This window comes from Propithecus coquereli, unplaced genomic scaffold (genome assembly GCF_000956105.1).
Source record: "Propithecus coquereli isolate 6110/MARCELLA unplaced genomic scaffold, Pcoq_1.0 Scaffold1, whole genome shotgun sequence".
In the NCBI taxonomy this organism is placed as follows: Eukaryota; Metazoa; Chordata; class Mammalia; order Primates; family Indriidae; genus Propithecus; species Propithecus coquereli.
The window spans coordinates 1,503,486-1,523,879 of NW_012133857.1; the positions used below are offsets into that span (position 1 = coordinate 1,503,486).

A 20,394-nucleotide genomic window follows, 5' to 3' on the forward strand; every position below is an offset into this window, starting at 1 on the left:
CCTCACGGGTTACAAACATTTGGGCTGTTGTGGGCCCCCCTTTGAAAAGAAGCCAGCAGAACATCATTCCTCAATCCGAGTCTAGCTGTTCTCTTTTCCTTCCAGGGAAGAGTCGGGGCACACCCTGTGGAAAGACCTGTCGGGAAGACCGGGATGATGAGTGGATGGGGGTGAGCCTGGCCCGGCAGCCCAAGCCCGATGGCCGAGTGTTGGTAAGGTCTCCCATGGGTGTCCTGGGAAGGGTGGCTCTCTGAGAAGGACTGACTTTGATCCCTTAGGAAAGTGGATGGCATGTGATAAGGGCTTGGCTTTGACGCTGCCTATTCAGGACTCCTGCTTAGACACATGGCTTATCTTTTTATTAAATATTTTCTTTGTCTGTCAGATGTTAAGATGCTTGTCCCAAGGTGCTGAGATGTGGCTATTGAAAAATGAAAAATAAAATGTATGTGAAAAGTACGTTGTAAATCTCATTTGTTACATAAATTTTTTGTGTGTGTGTCTTTTTAAGTGGAGGTACAATTTACATAAAATACACAAATCTTAAGATTGCAGTCTGTGTTTTAACAGTTGTACACAACTGTGAAACTACTACCTTTACCAAGATATAGAATATTTCCATCATCCCCAAAACTTCTCTTATGTCCCTGTCCAGTCCACTCCTCCCACCCCTGAGGCGACCACTGCTGTGACCTTTATTACCAGCTCTTACTGTTGCTGCTTCTAGAACTTCATATTGATGGACTCCTACAGCGTGTGCTCTTGTGTAAGGTTTCTTTCACTCAAAATAATAATTTTTAGATTAATCCATGTTGTATATGTCAGTTCATTCCCATTTATTCCTACATGAGACTACATGTTATGAAATACATGCTATTTTCAGTTATTTATTTGGCTACTAATATGATATGATGTATTCTGGTCCACTGGGTGCTTTGAGGGAGATGCAAAGGAAAAGGAGTCTTTGTCTTGGAGGCTCTCGATATCTTAGAGTTGCACTGCCTAATAAGGCGGTCACCAGCCATGTGTAGTTATTTAAATTAAGTTTATCAAAATTAAATTAGAAGTTCAGTTTTTAAGTCGCGTCAGCCACGTTTCAAGTGCTCAATAACCACATGTGGCTGCTGGCTCCTCTACTGGAAAGCACAGAGGGAGAATATTTCCGCCATCACTGAAAGTTTTACTGGACTCAACATGAAAAAGGAATTTCTGACTGCTACAGAGGTTTTGTTTTTGTCCATTTTTCCCTTTTTCTTTTAAACCTTTCTGTGGAGGTATAACACGAAGGTACTGACCGTGCAGGGCTGTACGTGTACATCTTGGTGAATTTTCTCATACACGCACTCATGCGTCCCCACTGCTAACACCCCTTGGCCCCTTTCCCAGTCAGTGCTCCTGCCCCCACCAAGATGACCACTATTCTGACTTCACAGGCATTTTCTTGCCATTGGCTTTTATTGGAAGCTGTATGAAGATGTTTTTTATTTTATAAAAGCGTAAGATCAAGAAGGGAAGTTAATACTAGCTGCCACTTATGAGGGCTTCCTTTGGGCCACATGCTATAAAGCTGAGGGTTTTGTGAATATTTTATCCCAGGGGAAAAAGATTTTCCTTAAGGATCTGGGCAAAGTGTTTCTGTCCCCTCTCTGAGGAGCCCACTTTTGTGTTAAACTTCTTTGTGGCAGAAGCTGTTAATCTGAATTCTACTGTCTTCAGCACAATTAAGCATCTCCCCCTTGTTGGGCCCTCGGGAGAGGGAGGAAGCAGCTGGATGTTGTCGCCAGTGTCGTTGAAGGTTCTGTTGAGGCTCCCCAAGCCCACTGTTTGCCTTGATTTCCAGTCCTTTCATCACTGCTACAGCCAGCCCTGGACCCTCTCCAAGCCCCCGGATTCCTCCAGGCATGGTGGCCTGGCGCTGACTGGATGACTTGGTCTCAGAGGGGTCAGAACTCTTGTCTGCCATTCTGGGGAAAGAAAGGGAAGGAGCTGACCCATCTATAAATCAAAGGGTGGCCTGAGGTCAAGATCCAGAACAAACAGAGAGGAGGCAGTGGCCTGGTGGCAGCCCAGCACAAGATGCTCTTAAGGGTGTTGAGCCTAGAGCCAAAGTTTGCTCCTGTGAAAATATTTCCTCTCCCCATGGAAGGATAACCTCTGTGTGCATGAGAACTTGTTTCCAGAGGGGCAAGACAAAAGGTTCTGCATTACTGCAGAGCAGTATCAAGAAGAGGCCATCTCTGGGAATGTGACTAGCAGGAGAGCCACAGGGAAGATTTAGCAAAGGAAGCCAAGAAGGCAGAGCTAGAGCATTTGTGGATAATGGTGCCAAGGATAATCCTGTCCAACCCATAGCACACAGGGCTATTTCTTTTTGTTTTATTCAATTATCGCATCATCCATTCAGTAAACTACTCTGTGTGGGTGCTGGAGAAAGAGGGGCATCTGGCAGCATCTGCTTTTCTTGTATCTTTTTTGTTTATTTTTCCAATTGTGTCCAAAAACATAAAATTTACCATCTTAACCATTTTTAAGTGCACAGTAGTAACAACGTGCACATTGTTGTGCTACAGATCCCTGGAACTTTATCTTGCAAAACTGAAACTCTATATCCATTGAACAACAACTCCCTACTTCCCTCTCTTCCTGGTCCCTGGCCACCACCATTCTATTTCTGTTTCTAAGAGTTTGACTACTTTAGATCTCATGTAAGTGGAATCATGTAGTATTTGTCCTTCTGTGATTGGCTTATTTCACTTAGCATCATATCCTCAAGGTTTAGCAATGTTGTAACATATGACAGGATTTCCTTTTTTAAAGGCTGAATAATATTTCATTGTATATATACCGCATTTTCTTTATTCATTGATGGACATTTAGGTTGCTTTTGTCTCTTGGCTGTTGTAAATAATGCTGCTATAAACGTGTTCAAATATCTCTTTGAGGTCCTGTTTTAATACTTTTGGATATATACTCAGAAGTGAGATTACTGGATCATATGGTAATTCTATTTTTAATTTTTTGACAAACCTCTATACTGTTTTCCCAAGTGGCTATACCATTTTATATTCCCACTGGCAGTACACACGGGCTTCAGTTGCTCCACATTTTGCAAATATTTGTTATTTTCCCTTTTGTTTTCTATAGTGGCCATCCTAATGGCACAAGACGTTAATCTCATTGTGGTTTTGATTTGCATTTCCCTGATGACTAGTGATTTGAGCATCTTTTCATCTGCTGGTTTGCCATTTGTATATATTCTTTGGAGAAATGTTTAAGCCCTTTGACCATTTTTAAATTGGATTGTTTGGTTTTTTTGTTGTTGATTGTCCTTCATGGCTTTTTGCACACATGTGGTCTTGCTGGGAAAGGCTTGTCCTAAGTCCCCTCTTCCCTGCCCCCTTCTGTCTGGGTCATTCTTTTTTCCCCAGTTTAGGCTCTGCTTCCTCCACAAATCCTGTTATGCACTGTATGGAACAAGCTTAGTGTCTTTTGTGTCGTTAGGAATTTAACATCACATTGTTACCTTATACTGTGTGTATAATTTATTTTGTATATATGTGTCCTCTTTTATGGAAGCCACTTGGGGACAGAGACCAAATCTGCCCACTTTCACTCTCAGTGCCCAGAGGACATCTCTCTAAGGAATAGTGTCTAAAAGTGTTTTTGAATAATATAGGAACCGAGTGTCAATTTAAAACAGTTAGAAACCAAATTGGTTGCCATCTTTTCTTGGTGGCTGATTCTAAGTGGTTGGTGGAAGCACCAGGCACAATGCTGTAAAATGACTTGCAAATGGCCGATGAAGCAAGGTACGAGTGGCCTCCCAGTCCATATTTACAGTTTGGAGGCTTCGTATCCATTTGCTTTTTCTTTAATGTCTCAGTTCTACTTGTCAAATCTTTCTGGAAGGTAAATGTTTATTTTTAAATTAATGATAAGAAAGATGTGTGTTGTTCAGACACATTTTGAGAACTTGCAAGGTGCCTGGGGGTGTAGGCAAGAGACCTGTATCCCAAAGGAGCATAATATTGGATTCCAAGGTTGAGTTTGAACAGGGAGAGGTAGGGTGGCTTTTTTGAAAGTGGTATCTGGTGCTGATTTCAAAGCAAAGAACAGATGGAGAATTTGAAAGCTGTGACACAGAGTGAAGCGTCTTGATGACAAACGGCATCATCTGGGCCGCGGACCCAGCAACCAGCTCTGGCAGGACCCAGGTTGTCAGACGGGCCTGGCGGGCTTACCTTGGCTTAGTACCCACCCATCTTGCTCCAAGGGCATTGTGGTACCTTCCAGCTTTCCCCGAGGAACAAATGACACCAGGTGCAAGCACAGCATCAGGGTTAGAGGCAAGCCCCTTCCCTTCTCACACTCTCACCCTGAACTCACACTATGCAGATGGTGTTTTAAGAAATAGAGGGGAAAAATCACTTCTCAAAACAGCCACTGCACAAACCCAGCATAGGCACTCTCAGACCTTGGAGGGCAACTCAAAACTTTCAAGTCTGATGTCCCTCCTTTTCATCAGAGTTGCCAAGGCTCAGACAACAAATAATTTAAGTTGCCAGATTCTTTTTGGGTGGAAGCAGTGTTCTCTGGTTCTATCTCTCTGCCGTTTCCTTTCTAAACATCAGGGCTGTCCCTATCTGTTCACCGCTTCCCATCTGTCCATTTTTTTCAAAGCCACAGGGTACATTTTTGCATTTACTTCTGTTGCTCTGTTTCCTGACTTTTTTTTTTCAGCAAACTTTTTATTGAGCTATCTAACACACATGTGAAAAAGTACACAGATCATCAGTGTACACCTCGATGAATTTTCACTAGGTGAGCATCCTCAGAACAACATTCTCAGCACCCCAGAAGCCCCTTCCCAGTGCCACCCTGGCAGCTTCCTCCTCCCTTAGCTGGGGGGCTGCTTTGGGGGAGTCTAGTGGCATCACAGCATCACTCTGATCCTGTTTCCACCACCTGTCATTCTCAGGAGCCCTGACCTGGCTGTGGCTGTGAGCTCTGGACTTGGAAGTGTGATGGAGGCTTTGGCCATCTCTACATGGCGGGTGCACGTGCAGGAGAGGTGGGGTGGGGCTGACGTGCCTTTGTGGCTGAGCAGCCCTGAGAGGCCCAGCACAGCCCCCCCATACACCGAAGGACGAGCTGTTTCCATACAACAAAAAAGGCCTTTGAAATGTTCATTTTCTTTCTCTTTTTTCTTCTTTTGAGAGGGAAAACAATCCTTAGAACTTGAAATATATCAGATTGTAGGATTTGGAGTGGTGCTAGGCCCTCCTCCCCTTTTCTTACGATTATTTGAAATCTGAGTTTGAGTAGGTCCTGCTGTTTCCAGAGAATGTTCTTCTTTTCTTATTCTTCCCAGTTCTCTTCATCCCTCCCTCACAACAGAACTCATTTGGAGAGATTGATGGAGTTGCTAATGCTTTGGAGACAGTTCTTAAGAATTTTATTGTTTTTATGTAGGGGTCAAATTGAAACGTGTGTATATATAATGATAATCAGGGCTAAACATAGTCTTTTCTTCCTATAATTTATATTCACAGAGACTTTTCATTATTTTCCTATGTGGATCCTGCCTTTGACACTTTGATTTCTGACCTCCTGGAATGCTTTAATTTTAGTTTACTGTGAAATGCAATATTTGAATCTTCTAGGAATTCTGCAGGATCACTCCTTAAGTAGTTTTTGGCACTTAAAAAAATGAGGCGACAATAACCTAGATGTGAGTTGCAGCAAGTCCTGCCTCATAAGTAAGTGTCAGCGTGCAGCTGGCTGGCAGGCTCTCTTCCTGGTCTCTTCGACTTAGAAACATGATAAAACGTGGTCAGCTCTCCAAGCCAAGGGCTTTGCTGAGTCTGTAAACTAAAATAGAACTAATTTACCCACAAATTAGATGAAAATAAGCAATTCAAGTTGGCAAACCATCAGAATTGAGTCAGAACTTAAAAAAAAAAAATCAATTACTTGGCAGTATGGAGCGATTATCTGCTTAGTGATATGTTTTTGTAGTTCCTTGTCCCATATTGTTGCAGTCTATTCAGAAATGTGCTATTTTAACACAAAACAGTACCAAGTGGGAATGAAGATGGGTTGCAGCAGAAGGCGTAACAATAGATTGTTTTCTGTAGTTTGATGTCACAGGGCGAGAGGCGGAGTGTGGGCAAGCTAAGGCTTCGAGAGTCATTCCGAGTGTGTCCTCTGTGCCATTGGGCAGAGAGTGGCCTTGTCAGGGGCCCTAGTGGCAGTTGGCTGGAAGGATGAAGAGCAGAGGGCTTAGAAGGCAGTGATTTTATCATGGAATGACCTCAGGGTGCCCCCTTACCCACGTGGTGATCTTGGGCATTCCATTGGACCCCAGTGTGGTTATTTCAGGTGTCCTGGGGCAGGGTGGGGTGGGGTGGGGTGGAGCTGTAAGGACAATAAACAGCCACCAGGCCTGCCTCAAGGGTATGGGAGTGTGGGTGGATTTTGATGGTTTCTCAGGAAGGGATGAGAAGTTTTAAGATAGAAAATGCTTTATAATGAGACAAGGACGACTCAGAATCCATGGAGTCCAGTCCTGTTTGCAGCATTTACTGACTTTTGCCACTTAGAGCACTATCGGATACTCAGTGTTCCCAAACAGAACACTGTAATTCTAAGTCACCTCTGCCCACCTTGCAGGCTTGTGGAAGAGGTCAAAGGGAGACCATAGAACTCTGAATGTTATAACTTAGAGAAACACTGTGTTTGAAGGAAACAAACCAAGATGTTAAAAAAACTCTGATTATTTAAAATGTGGTATTTTAAGAAAATGCATCCACTGGCCAGAGTGAAGCGAACCAATGACAGGCGTGAGTGGTGAGTGCCCAGGAGAAGTGGCTGGGCAGGGTGCGTGCCTCCGGGTGAGCAGGCCAGCTCCTCATGGTGTTGTGGTGGCATCTGGATGTATGGAGACACGCATGCAAACTGGGGCCGCTGTCACGTCCAGGCCAGAGGCCGGGGCGTGTTCGGTGGGGCGGAAGGATGAGCCAGGTCTATGTTCCAGCTGCTGGCACCGGGTCCAGGTCTGTTGGCAAGAACTGCCCTGCCTCACAGCGCCTCATGTAGGTTTGACCCCAGCACTGAGAGGCTGCTCTCCAAAGCCAGCTAGGAGGTCTGTCTGTCCCTGATGGCCTCATCTCCTCATGCGTGCCTGCTGCTCACCCGGCCTAAGACCCTGTGCCCAGAACCTTCCCTTAGGTCTCCCCCAGCCACTCCCTCACTTCCTCGGGTCTCTCCTCAGACAACTTTCCCTGACCAGTCAAAGCCAGACACTCCCTGGCATAAGGGAACTGCCTGGTGAGATGGAAATGTTCTATGTCTTGCTAGGGGTTTGATGACATGAGCATGCACATTTGTTAAAGCTTGTTAAATGATACATTTGAGATTTGTGCATTTTGCGATGTGTAAATTTACATCGAAAAAAGAACCATCCACAAACATTTACTTCTGGTTAATGAGATGCATGTTGTAGGTGCATTTCTGTAGGTAAAAACACAGTCGAATATCGGCAGTTCCTCCCTTTCCTGCTCTCCGGCATCTGGCTGTTCCCTGGGGCCCACTAGCTCTACATCTGGGTGCATCCTGAAGCCACGCCCTTGGCCCACCTCCAGTGCCCCATCCTGCTCCAGGCCAGCACGGCCTGTCACCTGGATATTCTTTCCACACCTGCCCACCTGCAGTCTCCACATGGCAGCCAAATTACCTTTCCAGACTGTAAATGGGATCGCACCACTCCCCTGTGCAAGCCTCAACACCAGCTTCCCACTGCATGTCCACTGAAGTCACAGTTGCTCCTGTGGCCCTCTGGGGCCTGGCCCCCGGCCCCTCTCCGACCTTGTCTCCCTACCACCATGATCACTCCAGACCAGCCCCACCGGCCTCTCTTTCCTTGAACCTCTGAGGCTTTCTCACTTTGTGTCTTTTGCACCTGCTATTCCATCTGCCTGGAACTCCCTTCCTGTGTGCTCAGTGTGGGTAGTGCTTTCTTGTGCTTTAGGCCTTCCCTGACCCCTGGTCAAAACCATCCTTCCTGCTCCCAGATTCTCTGTTCCATAACCATTTCTTCCCAGTACTAACTATAGTTTTCATTTGTCAATATGTTTATTTATTGTCTATCTCCTCCTAGTTGCCTCCCAGGGGCTGCTTCTCGTTCATATGATTTTCAGGGATGCCTGGTGTGAAGGTGTAGCTCCCTGGCCCCTGTATTCCTCTCTCCCCCAACAGAAAGAACCACCTGGCATTGCCAGGGGTCTGCTTTGTGACCTTTCAGGGCCGACTTTCCTGCTCTCAACCCCTCTTTGTCCCTGTAGGCCTGTGCCCACCGCTGGAAGAACATCTACTATGAAACAGACCACATCCTGCCCCATGGCTTCTGCTATATCATCCCATCCAACCTCCAGGCCAAAGGCAGGACGCTGATCCCTTGCTATGAAGGTGAGCCTGGACTGACTCCCCTCAGCCCCTACCCACCTCTTGCCCTAAACACCTTTCCTTCTCCATGCCACCACCTGAACATTTCCCCCAGCTTTCTAAATGCTAACAAGAGGGCAGCACCGTCTGTCCCCACGTTGTCTCTCGGTGCACCTGAGGCCCCCCGAGCCTTGCACACCTCTGCCTCAGAGCCCATGGTGTTGGCCATGCTTTATGAAGTTCCAGAGATGGAAATTCACCAAGCCTCAGCCAAGTGACCAAGCAAATCCCTTGGTTTCCTGGCACTGCCAGATGCTGTTTGGGCTTGGGAAACTAACTCTCTCTCTCTGGACCTCAGTTTCCTCGTCTGACTATTCAGGCGTTGGCCCAGATGATCTCTACAGCTCCGTGCAGCTCCCAGTCCGTCATTAGCTCCGGTACAGCTCCTGGCTGCACCACGGACAGGTGTCCCGAGCCGGGGGAAGAGGTGACATGGGATTCATAAAGCAGCAGCTAGACAGAAACTTAACACCCCCAGACAGTCATTTCATGACAACTGAAGACTGACTTCTCATGTGGTCCTGGAACCCTGGCAGACGCTGCAGAACCAGGTGCACCCTTAACGCGGTTTTAAGAGCTCCTCCCCAAGCTGCACGTGGGGTCTCGGAAGGAAAGTGTATCTTCTCAGGCTTCCTGCTTAGAACCTTCCCATGCCTGGGCATTGAGGACGAGTTGATCACTATTTAGCCTAGTCTAATTTGAGCACTAAGCATTCAGAAACTACTGTAATTTTCTTTGGTTTGATAGCGCATGCTCTCAGGTTTTCTTAGCCTAACTTTGAGTGAGCTGAACCTGTTCCTTCTCTAAGTGCTGGACTATTTATTTCTTAATTTCCACCCCCCCCCCCAATTTATTTGTTTGGACCAAAGTCTCACTGGCTCTTGTCCACCTTGCCTTTGGGCCTCCCTGGGTTTTCCCAGGTTTCAAATTTTGTGGCCACCAAAGAGGGCTCTGAGAAAGGCTGTCTGGACACTGCATTTTTCTGTCTCATGGAGGACCCTCCAGGGCCCTTCTGGGGACTCAGGTGGCCCCCACAGACGAGCCAGCCGGCTCCCCACAGGAGGTAGAAGCCCACTCCTGTGAGGGTGAGCCTTTTTTGTTTTTTCCTCCTCTGTATCAGCATTTGATCAGCTCTCACTGGGTTGTGTGGGAAAATCGGACTCTGACCCTGTTTATATCTGACTTATTCCAGTCAGAGGAAAAGCAAACTTTATCTTAAAACCAGATGATAATATCAATCAAGAGAGGAGGGATAGTTAGTTTCAGATATACAAATAATGTGTCAAGACTGTCTTCTGACTGCCCCAGCTTATTCCTCCTCTTTCCTCAGGAGGAAAAGGGAAAACCCCTGGAACCGCTGGTTGGGTAGCTCATAGGGCTGGAGAAAGTGAAGGACTCAGCAGGGGTGGTGGAGGTGGCGATCACTGAACCCAAACCAGTTGTACAGTAGGACGGCACTTCAGTCTTCCCAGGAGATGACGCGTTGTGAAATAGGGACCCGTTGCTGTCCCCAGTGATCCCTCTGCATAAGCAAAAGGGCAGCTCTTGAAGAGGGAGATGGGGTCGAATGTCCATGTGTACATGTATCGACCATGGCACGCATATCTAAGTTATTTTTTATTAAGCAGTTGCAGGATCATCAGTAGGCTGGTGTTGGTCTGGGCACTTTTCACACTTGCTCATTTAATCTTCACAAAACTCTTGAAAAATAGTTTTTTTTCCACTTGGGTTTGATTACAAGTAGTATATTTTGGAGGTTATTCTAGATGACACGAGTGGGACAGTGGGGACGTAAGAAAGGCAAGAGAAGGCAGCCCATGAAGGATGTGCTACCTGGTGCAGAATGCACACCTGGAGTTGTCCTGCCTGAGGGTCAAGGGGCTATATATATACATATTTTTAAATAGAGACAAGATCTTGCTCTGCTGCCCAGGCTGGAGTACAGTGGCATGATCATAGCTCATTGCAACCTCAAACTCCTGGGCTTAAGTGATCTTCCTGCATCAGCCTACTGAGTAGCTGGGACTACAGGGGAACATCACCATGCCCAGCTTTTTTTTTTTTTTTTTTTTTTTACGTACAGACAAGGTCTCATTTGTTGTCCAGGCTGGTCTCAAACTCCTGGACTCAAGCAATCGTCTTGCCTTGGCCACTCAAAATGCTGGGATTACAGGCGTGAGCCACTGTTCCCAGTTGGGCTAGAGTCTCTATCTACCTGCATCCTGTTCTGCCATGTGTGTTGGCTGGGAAAACCCCCATGCACAGAGATCACAGAGACCCTGTCTCAAAAAACAAACAAACAAACAAACAAACACCCCTCGCCCCTCTTGCAGGACGACTCCAGGTATTCTGTGCTGGCCACATCACAGAAGTGGTAGGGGTTGAGAGCACAGGGGTGGGGCACCCAAAGGCTGGCTTCTGTGTTGCCATTCTCATGTTACAGAGGAGGGACCTGAGACTCAGAGTGGAAGCAAATTGTCCAGAGTCACTCAAACAATAAGTGGTAGAGCTGGGTTTTGAATTTGACATCTGTCTGACTCAGCAAACCATTTTATGTCCCAGTAGTTAATGGTAATTTCTGTTAGTTTGTGCTTTGGAGTTTCTAATTTAAATGAGAGTTAAATAAGCCAGTCAACGAACCTCACAAAACAAGAAAGGGTGACTGAACTATCCCAGAGATATCATCAGAGTTGAGGGGAATGTGACCGTTTTGGAGGCCAGGGCTCTCAAATCAGGCCCTGACTGTCTTCCTCTGCCTCTCTGCAGGCAGCTCTGAAGTGATGCTCGGCAGGCACAGCACATGCAAGCCCATGAGAGCTGAGGGAGCAGTAGCAGGCCAGGTGGCAGGTTCCGTTCAAGTCTGCTCCACGTGCTCCTCATTCACATGGGAGTGTGTGAGCTCCAGCCTGGGCCTCGCAGGGCATCCTGTGTTCCCACCACTCCTCTGGCAGCTCCTGACCATGCAGTATGACCCACATAGCTCATAAGTCCCAGAGAAGGGACATGCAGACAGACTTGAACTGAACCTGCAGCCAGAGCCCAATGAGATCAGCAAAACCTCACTGATGTGTAGTTGTATAAGCAATAGATAAATGCTCGTTATTGGTTGCCATGGAGATTTCATGGTTGTTATGCAGCAATAGCTGGCTGATACAGGGCTCATCTCAGGAACCCAGATTCCTCCCACAGCAGTAGCTGTGGGATGGGCTCAGGCCTGTGAGATGGGATCATTCTTTGCTTTGATTGTTCCTTGACTTAATGATGGCCAAAGGGAGCCAGTGAAGAAATTAGCAAAATAATTATACTCCTGGCCAATCCTCCTTCCCTGTATGCGTACACATGTCCATATCCCAACTCATTTGTTGGCCTAGGATGGAGTAAGGGGTGAGGTAGGGCTGCTATGAGGAGTATTGGGGTATAAGAGCAGTTCTTTAGAAAAGTGGAGAACAAAGTAAAAGTTTCTGTAGTCCTTGGCCCTGTAAGAGGAGAGGAGTGGCCGATGCTCAGATTTCTCTAGAAGATGATGTTGGTGGGGGTGAAGGTGGAATACAGGCCACAGGTAGAGGGCTCTTGCCTGTGTTCTAATGGCTGTAGGGATCTCCACCTTGCTGCTTTGCAGACTAAACTAAATGTACTTTGGCTCTTAAGACAACCATTATTTTCTCTTAATGTGTAAGAACTCGGATGCAAGCCCTCTGTCCCAGGTGGGTGATCACGTTATGGTGAAGCACAGTGGAAAGATGTTACAGTTTGACAGGACCTTTCATATGTCACCTAGACCAGCCTCCTGTCTTTACTAAGGTCCAGAGAAGTCGAATGTCTTGCCCAAGCCCAAGTTTTCCTCTCCTGTCTGTTACTCACATACCACACAACAGAGATGCAAAGTAGCATGGTGACTAGAGCACCAGTCGGGACCCAGACTGCCAGATTTCACTTCCTGGCCATGCTCTGCCACTTCCACCTATTAACAGTGTCACCTCTGATGAGTTATTTAACTTCGCTGTGCCTAACCTACCTCAAGGGGCTGCGAAGAGGATTAAGTGAGTTAGTGCTTCTGAGTTCTTAGAACAGTGTCTGGCATATGTGTGCTAATACACTAGATGCTAAGCATATTTATGCTAATATGCCATGTTACACAATAATGTACACTATCGGGTGACTGACTTGTGCACTGGGAATAGAGCCTACTTAATCTTATAAAGTACTTGTTAGGCACGAGACAGACAAAACCCAAACGACACAGTCCCAGCTGTGAAGAAGCTCCCCATCTACAAGGGAAGCAGATAGGGAACACGGTATGTTAGAAGTGGGAGGGCTGTGTGGGGAGAAAGCTCCCTGCTAGAGCGTGTACTTCTGAGTCCCTCTCCCCAAGGGCTCGAGCTGCATGCATCCAAGTGCAAGGTGGCATTAGGCAGGATGATTTCCTTTTACAACTGGAAAACCTGAAACCCCGCTTAAACTCTGCAGCCTGTTGAGGCTTTAAAAGGAAGGGATGGTAGAAATCCACTGTTGGTCCCAGTGGCGGGCAGGGGCGGGGAGGGGGAACTGCTGCCTCTGGATGCACTTCCTCTGCAACCGTGGAAGGACCCCGGTGGGGCTGTGGGTTGGAGCTTGCTTTTCTGCAGTCCTGCCTCTGTGGCCTCGGGCCTGTCCTTGGCCCCTCAGTGGGAGTGGACACTGACGTAATGCCACTGCATTTACCTCTTTGGGTTATTGAGAGGAGCTCATGGGATAGCTCAGGTGAAAGTGCTCAGAAAGACCACCCATTGTTCTGTAATTGTGGCCTCCCTGTGGGTTTCCACGAGGGCCAGCTGTTCTCTCTTCAGAATGTTGTAAGGTTGGTTTGGTTGAGAAAACCCTCTAAACATGTGGGCATTTTTCCAAAAGGTCTCAGGCTTTTGAATTTTTTTAAAACATTGGTCTTTGGTTTGGCACAAGGACATTTTTCTCATGGCTTCTCAGGTGCTTCCTGTTTCTGGTTGGGTGGGAAAGGCTACCAGCATATCCTGCTGGAACCAGGAAGTGTAGAGAGAATGAGAAATAAAAGTGAGTTTCGGACATAAAATAAACTCATGGAGCATGTCCTTCAAACAGTTTGGTTTGTGTTTGTCTGATACAAGAACAGCATCATGCCTGCCATATGTTGGGTGGTTTCATCAGAAAGTGTGAGAAAATGAGTGCTTTGGTGGGACGACACATGGGGAAAACTATTTGTAAATTAAAACGCAAGCACTATAAAACCTTAGTTACTGTTAAACAAGCTGTGATATTTTAGGACTCCCAAAAGTTGAGTCAGTGCATGTGATAAAATAAAGTACAGAGGTTTCTTTCATCCTTTGCCCTTGAGCCCACCGAGGCAAGAAGCCGGAGCTTAGCAGGAGTCAGGCTGTAAACAAGTCATCTTTTCATTGTGACAGAAAGACCTTGTAAGTATGGAATAATTTGGGAGCAGCATGACAAATTAACAAAAACTGTTCAAGATAAAACACCGATAAAGAAATATAAGAGGCAATTATGATATCATTATATATTAGACCTAAATTTTCAGAATCTGGCTTTACTACTTACTCCTATGATCGAATCCTGTATGCTCCTACTTTTTGACTTGGTGCCTCACCTGTAAAACGGGGAGATTAATACCTACCTAAGAGCTATTTGAGGTATATAAAGTCCTTAACATAATACCCAGCTCAGAGTGAATGCTCATACCCTTCAATTAGAAAATGTGAAGTTTCTAATTAATTTTCAAGTAATATAATAACATTCTTAAATGTTCTCAGAAGGTGTCTAACAGATCCTGCTTTAGTAAATAGATAATGGAGGGTAGAAAGCTGGTTATTACTAAAATGATTTTAAGAGCCCTTGACAAGATTATAATTTCATAAATACCATTGAAGATCGTATTTGTACAATTTATTTGCTTGGTAAGCTCTCCTTCCCCCTTTTTATAGATGATCTAAAGTTTAACTCATGCTGTGCTTTTTTTTTTTTTTTTTGAGACAGTGTTTTGCTCTGTTGCCCGGGCTAGAGTGCATTGGCATCAGCTTAGCTCACAGCAACCTCAAACTCCTGGGCTCAAGCGATCCTTCTGCCTCAGCCTCCCGAGTAGCCATGCCCGGCTTATTTTTTTTTATATGTATATTTTTTAGTTGTCCAGCTAATTTCTTTCTATTTTTTTTTAGTAGAGACGGGGGTCTCACTCTTGCTCAGGCTGGTCTCCAAGCTCAAAGGATCCTCCGGCCTCGGCCTTCCAGAGTGCTAGGATTACAGGCCTCAGCCACCAGGCCCGGCCTCATGCCATGTTTAAATGTTCTTAAATTTGGAATTCTTGGGGTCTGAATTTATCAAATTTTACTGTGCTGTAAAATTGCCCCATTGAATCCAAAGATTTCTGTGACTCTCTTTATTAGGGAATGACTGGCCTTTTATTCCTAATGTGTTTTTACATTTCTTAGGACAGTGATTATTTCTAGGCAAAGAAATAGATCACCCATTCAGATGTGAAGATTTTTTTTCCTCCCTCTCAGGTTGAAGACTTCGACTCCACAGGGGATAAAAATCAATCAAGAGCCATTTACAAATGAATAGCAATTGGGGTTTTGTTGTGTTTTTGTTTTGTTTTGGAGAGAACCATAAAAGGCTATGTTGATCCACTTAAAAATTCAAGAACAAGCCTCATAAATTTTTATTAAATAAAGACCTCTACATTTACATAAAATTTTATGGTTTCCACGGAGCTTTCATAAACATTATCTCATTTAAGTAAATACAGCACATTTAAAAAAAGAGAATGCAGTTGTGCATTATAGCCAGTTAAAATGCGGAGGGATCCCGATGGGGAGAAAGGGAGGGTAGAGGGGCGGCTGAAAGGAGGAGGTCAGAGGTCTCTGGCAGTGGCTCTCTGGGACCTGAGCCCCATCAAGCTTTCCCCTTGGAGCCAAGAATTTTTATCTGGGCAAAAATATATACTTCAAACATGTTTCCATGTATTGCATGGAATTGCTACTTAAAGTGCATCTTCTAATATTTTCCTTACAGATGTCCGGATTTTATGAGCCTCCTTCTAAAATTGCATATCTGTGTGATGAGTGACTTGGGTTTTGTTCCTCTCAGCGAAACTAACAGATTCACCTAACATTCATTTATTGGGCACCTACTGGGTGCCGGGGGTTGTGCTTGGCACTTAACATTTATGATCTTACCGAGTACTCACATCATTCTGGGGTAAGTATTCTTATCTCTGTTATACAGATGAGAAAACTGTGGCTCAGGGAGGTTGATGAAGGTCACAGGCTTGTTAAGCAGAGGAGGGATTGCTGGCTTTGAAGTTCCTAGTAGGTTTCTTTGTGGCCACTTGTTCTGTTGGGATGTTGGTTTTCTTTGTGATTGCTAGGGTGCTGTGGCCCATCTACTTTTTTCAATGTCATGTTTTTATTTTCACAAATTTTTAGGACACCACACTATAGACTTTCAAAGTTCCATTGCAGTCTTGCGACTGTATACACAACCTATAGACAAGTCCCAGCAGGTACAGAGGCAGATGTAGCCCGTTAGCTGGATAAAATGTAGCCAGAAGGTGCATCTGCTCTATGTCCCAAGTCTTTCCTTATGCAGAACGTTTGGTTTTCATGTCTGAACAGCAGTTCGGCTGTCTGTATGTTATTTCATGAGTCTTTTAGTTTCAGTCACAAAATTGAATTCTGCTTAGTTCTGAGCTGGAGTTCTAACTGAAATATGACTGTTCGCCATGTTCAAGGTTACTTTTTCTGGAGGGATGAAACGTGACACAGTGTGTGTTAAGTTGAAGGTACGTACATCATCATGTGCCTGTAGAGTCGCTTGCTTCTGAAGTAGGGAGTCGGCAAAATGGGTTGCTAGGTTCTGGGTGGAAGGAACTATTTAAAGATTATGCAACTTTGTTTTTGGTGATTTTTTTATGGTAAAAAAATGCATAATATAAGTTTACCATTTTAACAACTTTTAAGTGTAGAGTTTGTGGCATTAAGTACACTCACATTGTTGTACAACCATCACCACCATCCATCTCCAGAACTTTATCTTCCCAAACTGAAACACTGCGCCCATTAAGCAGGAACTCCCCGTTCCCTGCCTTCCCCCAGCCCTTGGCAACCACCATTCTACTTTCCGTCTCTGTGAATTTGATTACTTTAAGTGCTTCGTGTAAGTGGGATCATACAGTGTGCGTCCTTTTGCGACTGGTTTATTTCACTTAGCATAGTGTCCTCAAGGTATATCCAAATTGTATCATGTGTCCAAATTTCCTTCCTTTTTAAAGCTGAATAATATTCCAGTGTATGTATATACCACATTTTGTTTATCTGTTTATGTGTTAAACATTTTTTTTTTGAAGGATAAGAATTTTATCACCAGAAATGTGCTTTCTGGAGCATGATGGCGTGGCAGAGGGATTGGAAGTCAGCAGCCCTGCTCTTTCGTCCTGACGCTGAGGCTAATGAGTTGTGTGGCTTTAAATAAACCACTTGCTCTCTGAGCAGCTGTAAAATGAATGGATAGGATTAGAATTGTTAGGCATTCTCTAAATATCTTTTCTGCTTTTAAAACCTCTTTCTCTCACTTAATTCTGATTTTCTGGCTTTATGCAATTTGCCTTTAATGCTCACCATAACTTAATCATGAATTATTTTAATAAAATGTTCTCCCTTCCTCCCCAACCTAGCTATTTAGTTGATTTACTTTTTCTTTTTCCATTTAGGCAGTGGTCTCTCCTAACTGAGGGTAATTTTGTTCTCTTTTCATTTTTGTGTGTTTAAATACCCTTTTTATCTGTCTGCCCAAATGTATTGTTCCCTAAATTGTTGGATAATTATCAGTTGTTTAGGTTTGCCATTCCTTGGTGAAATTCATAAATAATTAAAGACTGGGAAACTTTTTTTTTTTTTTTTTTTTACCTGTTAATTTATTTCATAGCTAAGCTAAGGAACTATGAAAAAATAATTTTAAAATTGATGTGTTTTAAAAAGACTAACTTTGAAAGACGAAACTTTTTCAAATGGGTAATAGGAAGAGAGATTGTTAGGAAGAATATGTTACACTGTATATAAATTTTGGTCTTTCCATGGGATTGTTTTATCCCAGTGTTTTGGGAAGAGTGCCGGAAGCAACCCCACCCCATCAGTGGTCTTCTTGAATGAATTAGAGTTCATCAGCGTAGGCTCCATGCATTGAGTTGTGGGTTGTGAACATTTGGAAATCAGTATTTTTTCCCTCTTTGAATTGCCTTCTGTTTAGACAGGGTTTAATAAAACCGGCAGCTAACCCAAGGAAAATACTACCATTTTTAGAATGGAGGAGCCATACAGCTTAATAAATCGAAGTACGTAAAGCAGGCCAAGCAACTCAAACCCAGCCGTGGCAGAGGGAGTGCTCCAAGCTGGTCCCGGCTCCTCCAAGTAATTTCTAGGTCCCCTTGTTCAGTCCCATCTTTTGAATCCCAGGTTCAGCTTCCCCAAGTTTAAGAGTTAGGTTTGTTACAGTGTCTGTGAGCTGCTGTCAAAGCCTGCTTCTCCCCTGCTTCTTTGAGGTGGATAAATGTTTTGTTTTCTAGCAGAGAAGGAACTAGCATATTGCAGTCCTCTCTGCCGGGCCACATCCTTGGGGGCATTTGGAGACTGCGTGGACGTGCTGGGAGCAGCCGGCTGCTGGCCCCACAGCCTTTGTGTTTGTGCAGGAAAAGTTCTTCGTGGGAACGTAGGAGACCAGAGGTCCCCCCACCCCCTCCAGGTCCCTCCACCCTGCACTTCCTGGATTTGTCAATGGAGGGAGAGGGTGCAACCAGACTTCTTGGGGATGCTATGTGTGGGGGGCAGCCCCTGGTCTCTTCTCCGCCCTCCTCCCTTCCCATAGCTCTGTGGTACAGGCTGTGCTGACGTCTCAAGTCTAGGCAAGCGAAATCACATTTGTTTTTTTTTTAATCAAGGTTTTTAGATATGAGTATGTTAGCATAACCCTATGTATGTACATTGTGGGAAAGAAGGCCTGTGTACAGACATTTGGAAGGTAGATTAGGGAGAAAACTCAGCCTGCCTTCTTTATATTATTATTATTATTTTGAAGAAGGAATCAGGTTAAAGTAATAGTGGTGTCCCTAGCTCACAGAAATAGCACTCAATGGAGTGGAAACAATGGACGCGTGCCTGTGGCCCAGGGTCTGCTGTGTCTGGCCAGCGTCTCCTGGGGAGGCCCTGAGCCCGGGACGGGGCCCACATCACAGCAATACCCTGAGGTGGCAGTTCACCTGCTGTGTCACCTGATTCACTTTGCACAGTGCCGTCTTAGATCCTTTCTCACTCAGTCAGGGTTAGGGAATATCCATTAGGCCAGCACGATGTGCTGCTTTTTTGTTATTTGCTGAATAGGAGCAAGCTGGCTGGGCACATACCTGGGTGTCAGCTGCTGTGACTTTCACAGTGACGCCGCATCTCAAGGTGTGGCTGATGAGCAATCGCACTGAAGTGTTTCTGGGAAGATTGCCCCGTCAGTTCTTCAGAGGGATTTAGCTGACAGAAGAAGAGCACTTTGCCTGAGGAGGGCAGGACCTGAACACAGGCACAGAGACTTCAGGCTGCCGCAGCCTCGTGGGCCTGGGTCTCCGGGGTGGGACATCCTACCTGTGGCCGAGTGATTCCTCTCAGGTCTTCCAGGACAGGCAGTGAAGGTCATGCCAGGGGGTGAGCAGGGGTTGCAGAACTGCCTTGGAATGTTCTGTCCAGCTCCTCCTGAGGCCCAAGAGGAGATGGTATTGCCCAAGGTAGAATCAGCCAAACTTAGGTTTGGTAAGCCCAGAAAAATCCATCCTGTGGGTCCTTGCCCCACTGCCACCACACCCACCACCATGCTTTGGCCTCTGGGGTTAGTGGCGGCACCGGGTCTAGAACCCAGGATTCTGGGTACCCAGAACATCACTCCTTCTCAAACAGGGCTGGGACAAAGTTCAGGGAGTCTGATGGGTTGGAAGAGAAAAGGGCAGGGCTGGAGGGTCGGCGGGGAGAAAAGTCCCTGGGGGAGCAGGCTGGGGAGTTCAGGGACTTGGCAGCAGGAGGAGCGGGCCTGGTCCTTGGGTCTGTGCATGGAGCCGCATGCCTGTACACAGTCCCGTGACGCACCATCACTAAGCACATACAGGTACATGGCACTGGGCTGGTGTTGGGGACACGGAGAAGAACAAACTCATCTTTGTGTTGAATCAGCTTTGTGATGAGCAAACCTACTTTGTGATGAGAAGAGAGTATCATTTACCTTTTCCTGCAAGGCCACCTGGACAGAGAAGCTGACGGGGTTGGTCCGGAAGGCTGTGGAAGGCTTGGAATGTGAGACTGTCCAGCCCAGTAACACCAGCTGAGCCCTCCTAGGTTAGAGTTGCCAGCCCCACTGCTGCCCCCTGAAAAGTGTGTGGTGGGGATGGGGCAGGAGGTGGGAGGATTAGGACTGGATCCCATTCCACATTAAGGGTGTTAAAGACAGAGCCACAGAAGTTTCTGGGAGGCTGGAATGGCCGGCTTTCTAACCAGGAGTTGTGGCTTTTGGGTCCCAGTCAGGGGCCCCACGTTGTTGGATTCCTTGCCCTAGAGTAAGTTAGAGAAGCAGGTTAGACCCTGGGGTTTCAGAAACATCAAAGCCAGTGGAGGTACCTGCATCCATGTGTGTCCCAGGCCCTCTGACCACTGATGGGGCAGTCCCAGCTTAGGGAGGTGGGGGCTGGCTGAGGCAGGCAGGGGGACTTCCCTTGCTGTCCTTCAGCCTTGGCCAAGAGCGGGGTGCTCCCAACTCCCAAAAAGGCCATGGCCACCTCAGAAACCCTGAGTCCTGCTCCCAGCACAGAGCATGCCACGGTTTGGGAAGGAGGTTGAGAAA

At 45.9% G+C, this 20,394-nt stretch overlaps 1 protein-coding gene across 3 annotated transcripts in view; it reads left to right on the forward strand.

Annotated features, from left to right (window-relative positions):
- The window catches only part of ITGA9 (integrin, alpha 9), a 333,283-nt gene that overhangs the window by 18,777 nt on the left and 294,112 nt on the right, over positions 1-20,394 (forward strand). For all 3 annotated transcript variants that reach the window (XM_012665738.1, XM_012665747.1, XM_012665756.1), the window contains exons 3-4: positions 106-212; positions 8,343-8,466. In XM_012665738.1, the coding sequence (XP_012521192.1) occupies positions 106-212; positions 8,343-8,466 (231 nt within the window). The remainder of the gene's footprint in view (positions 1-105; positions 213-8,342; positions 8,467-20,394) is intronic.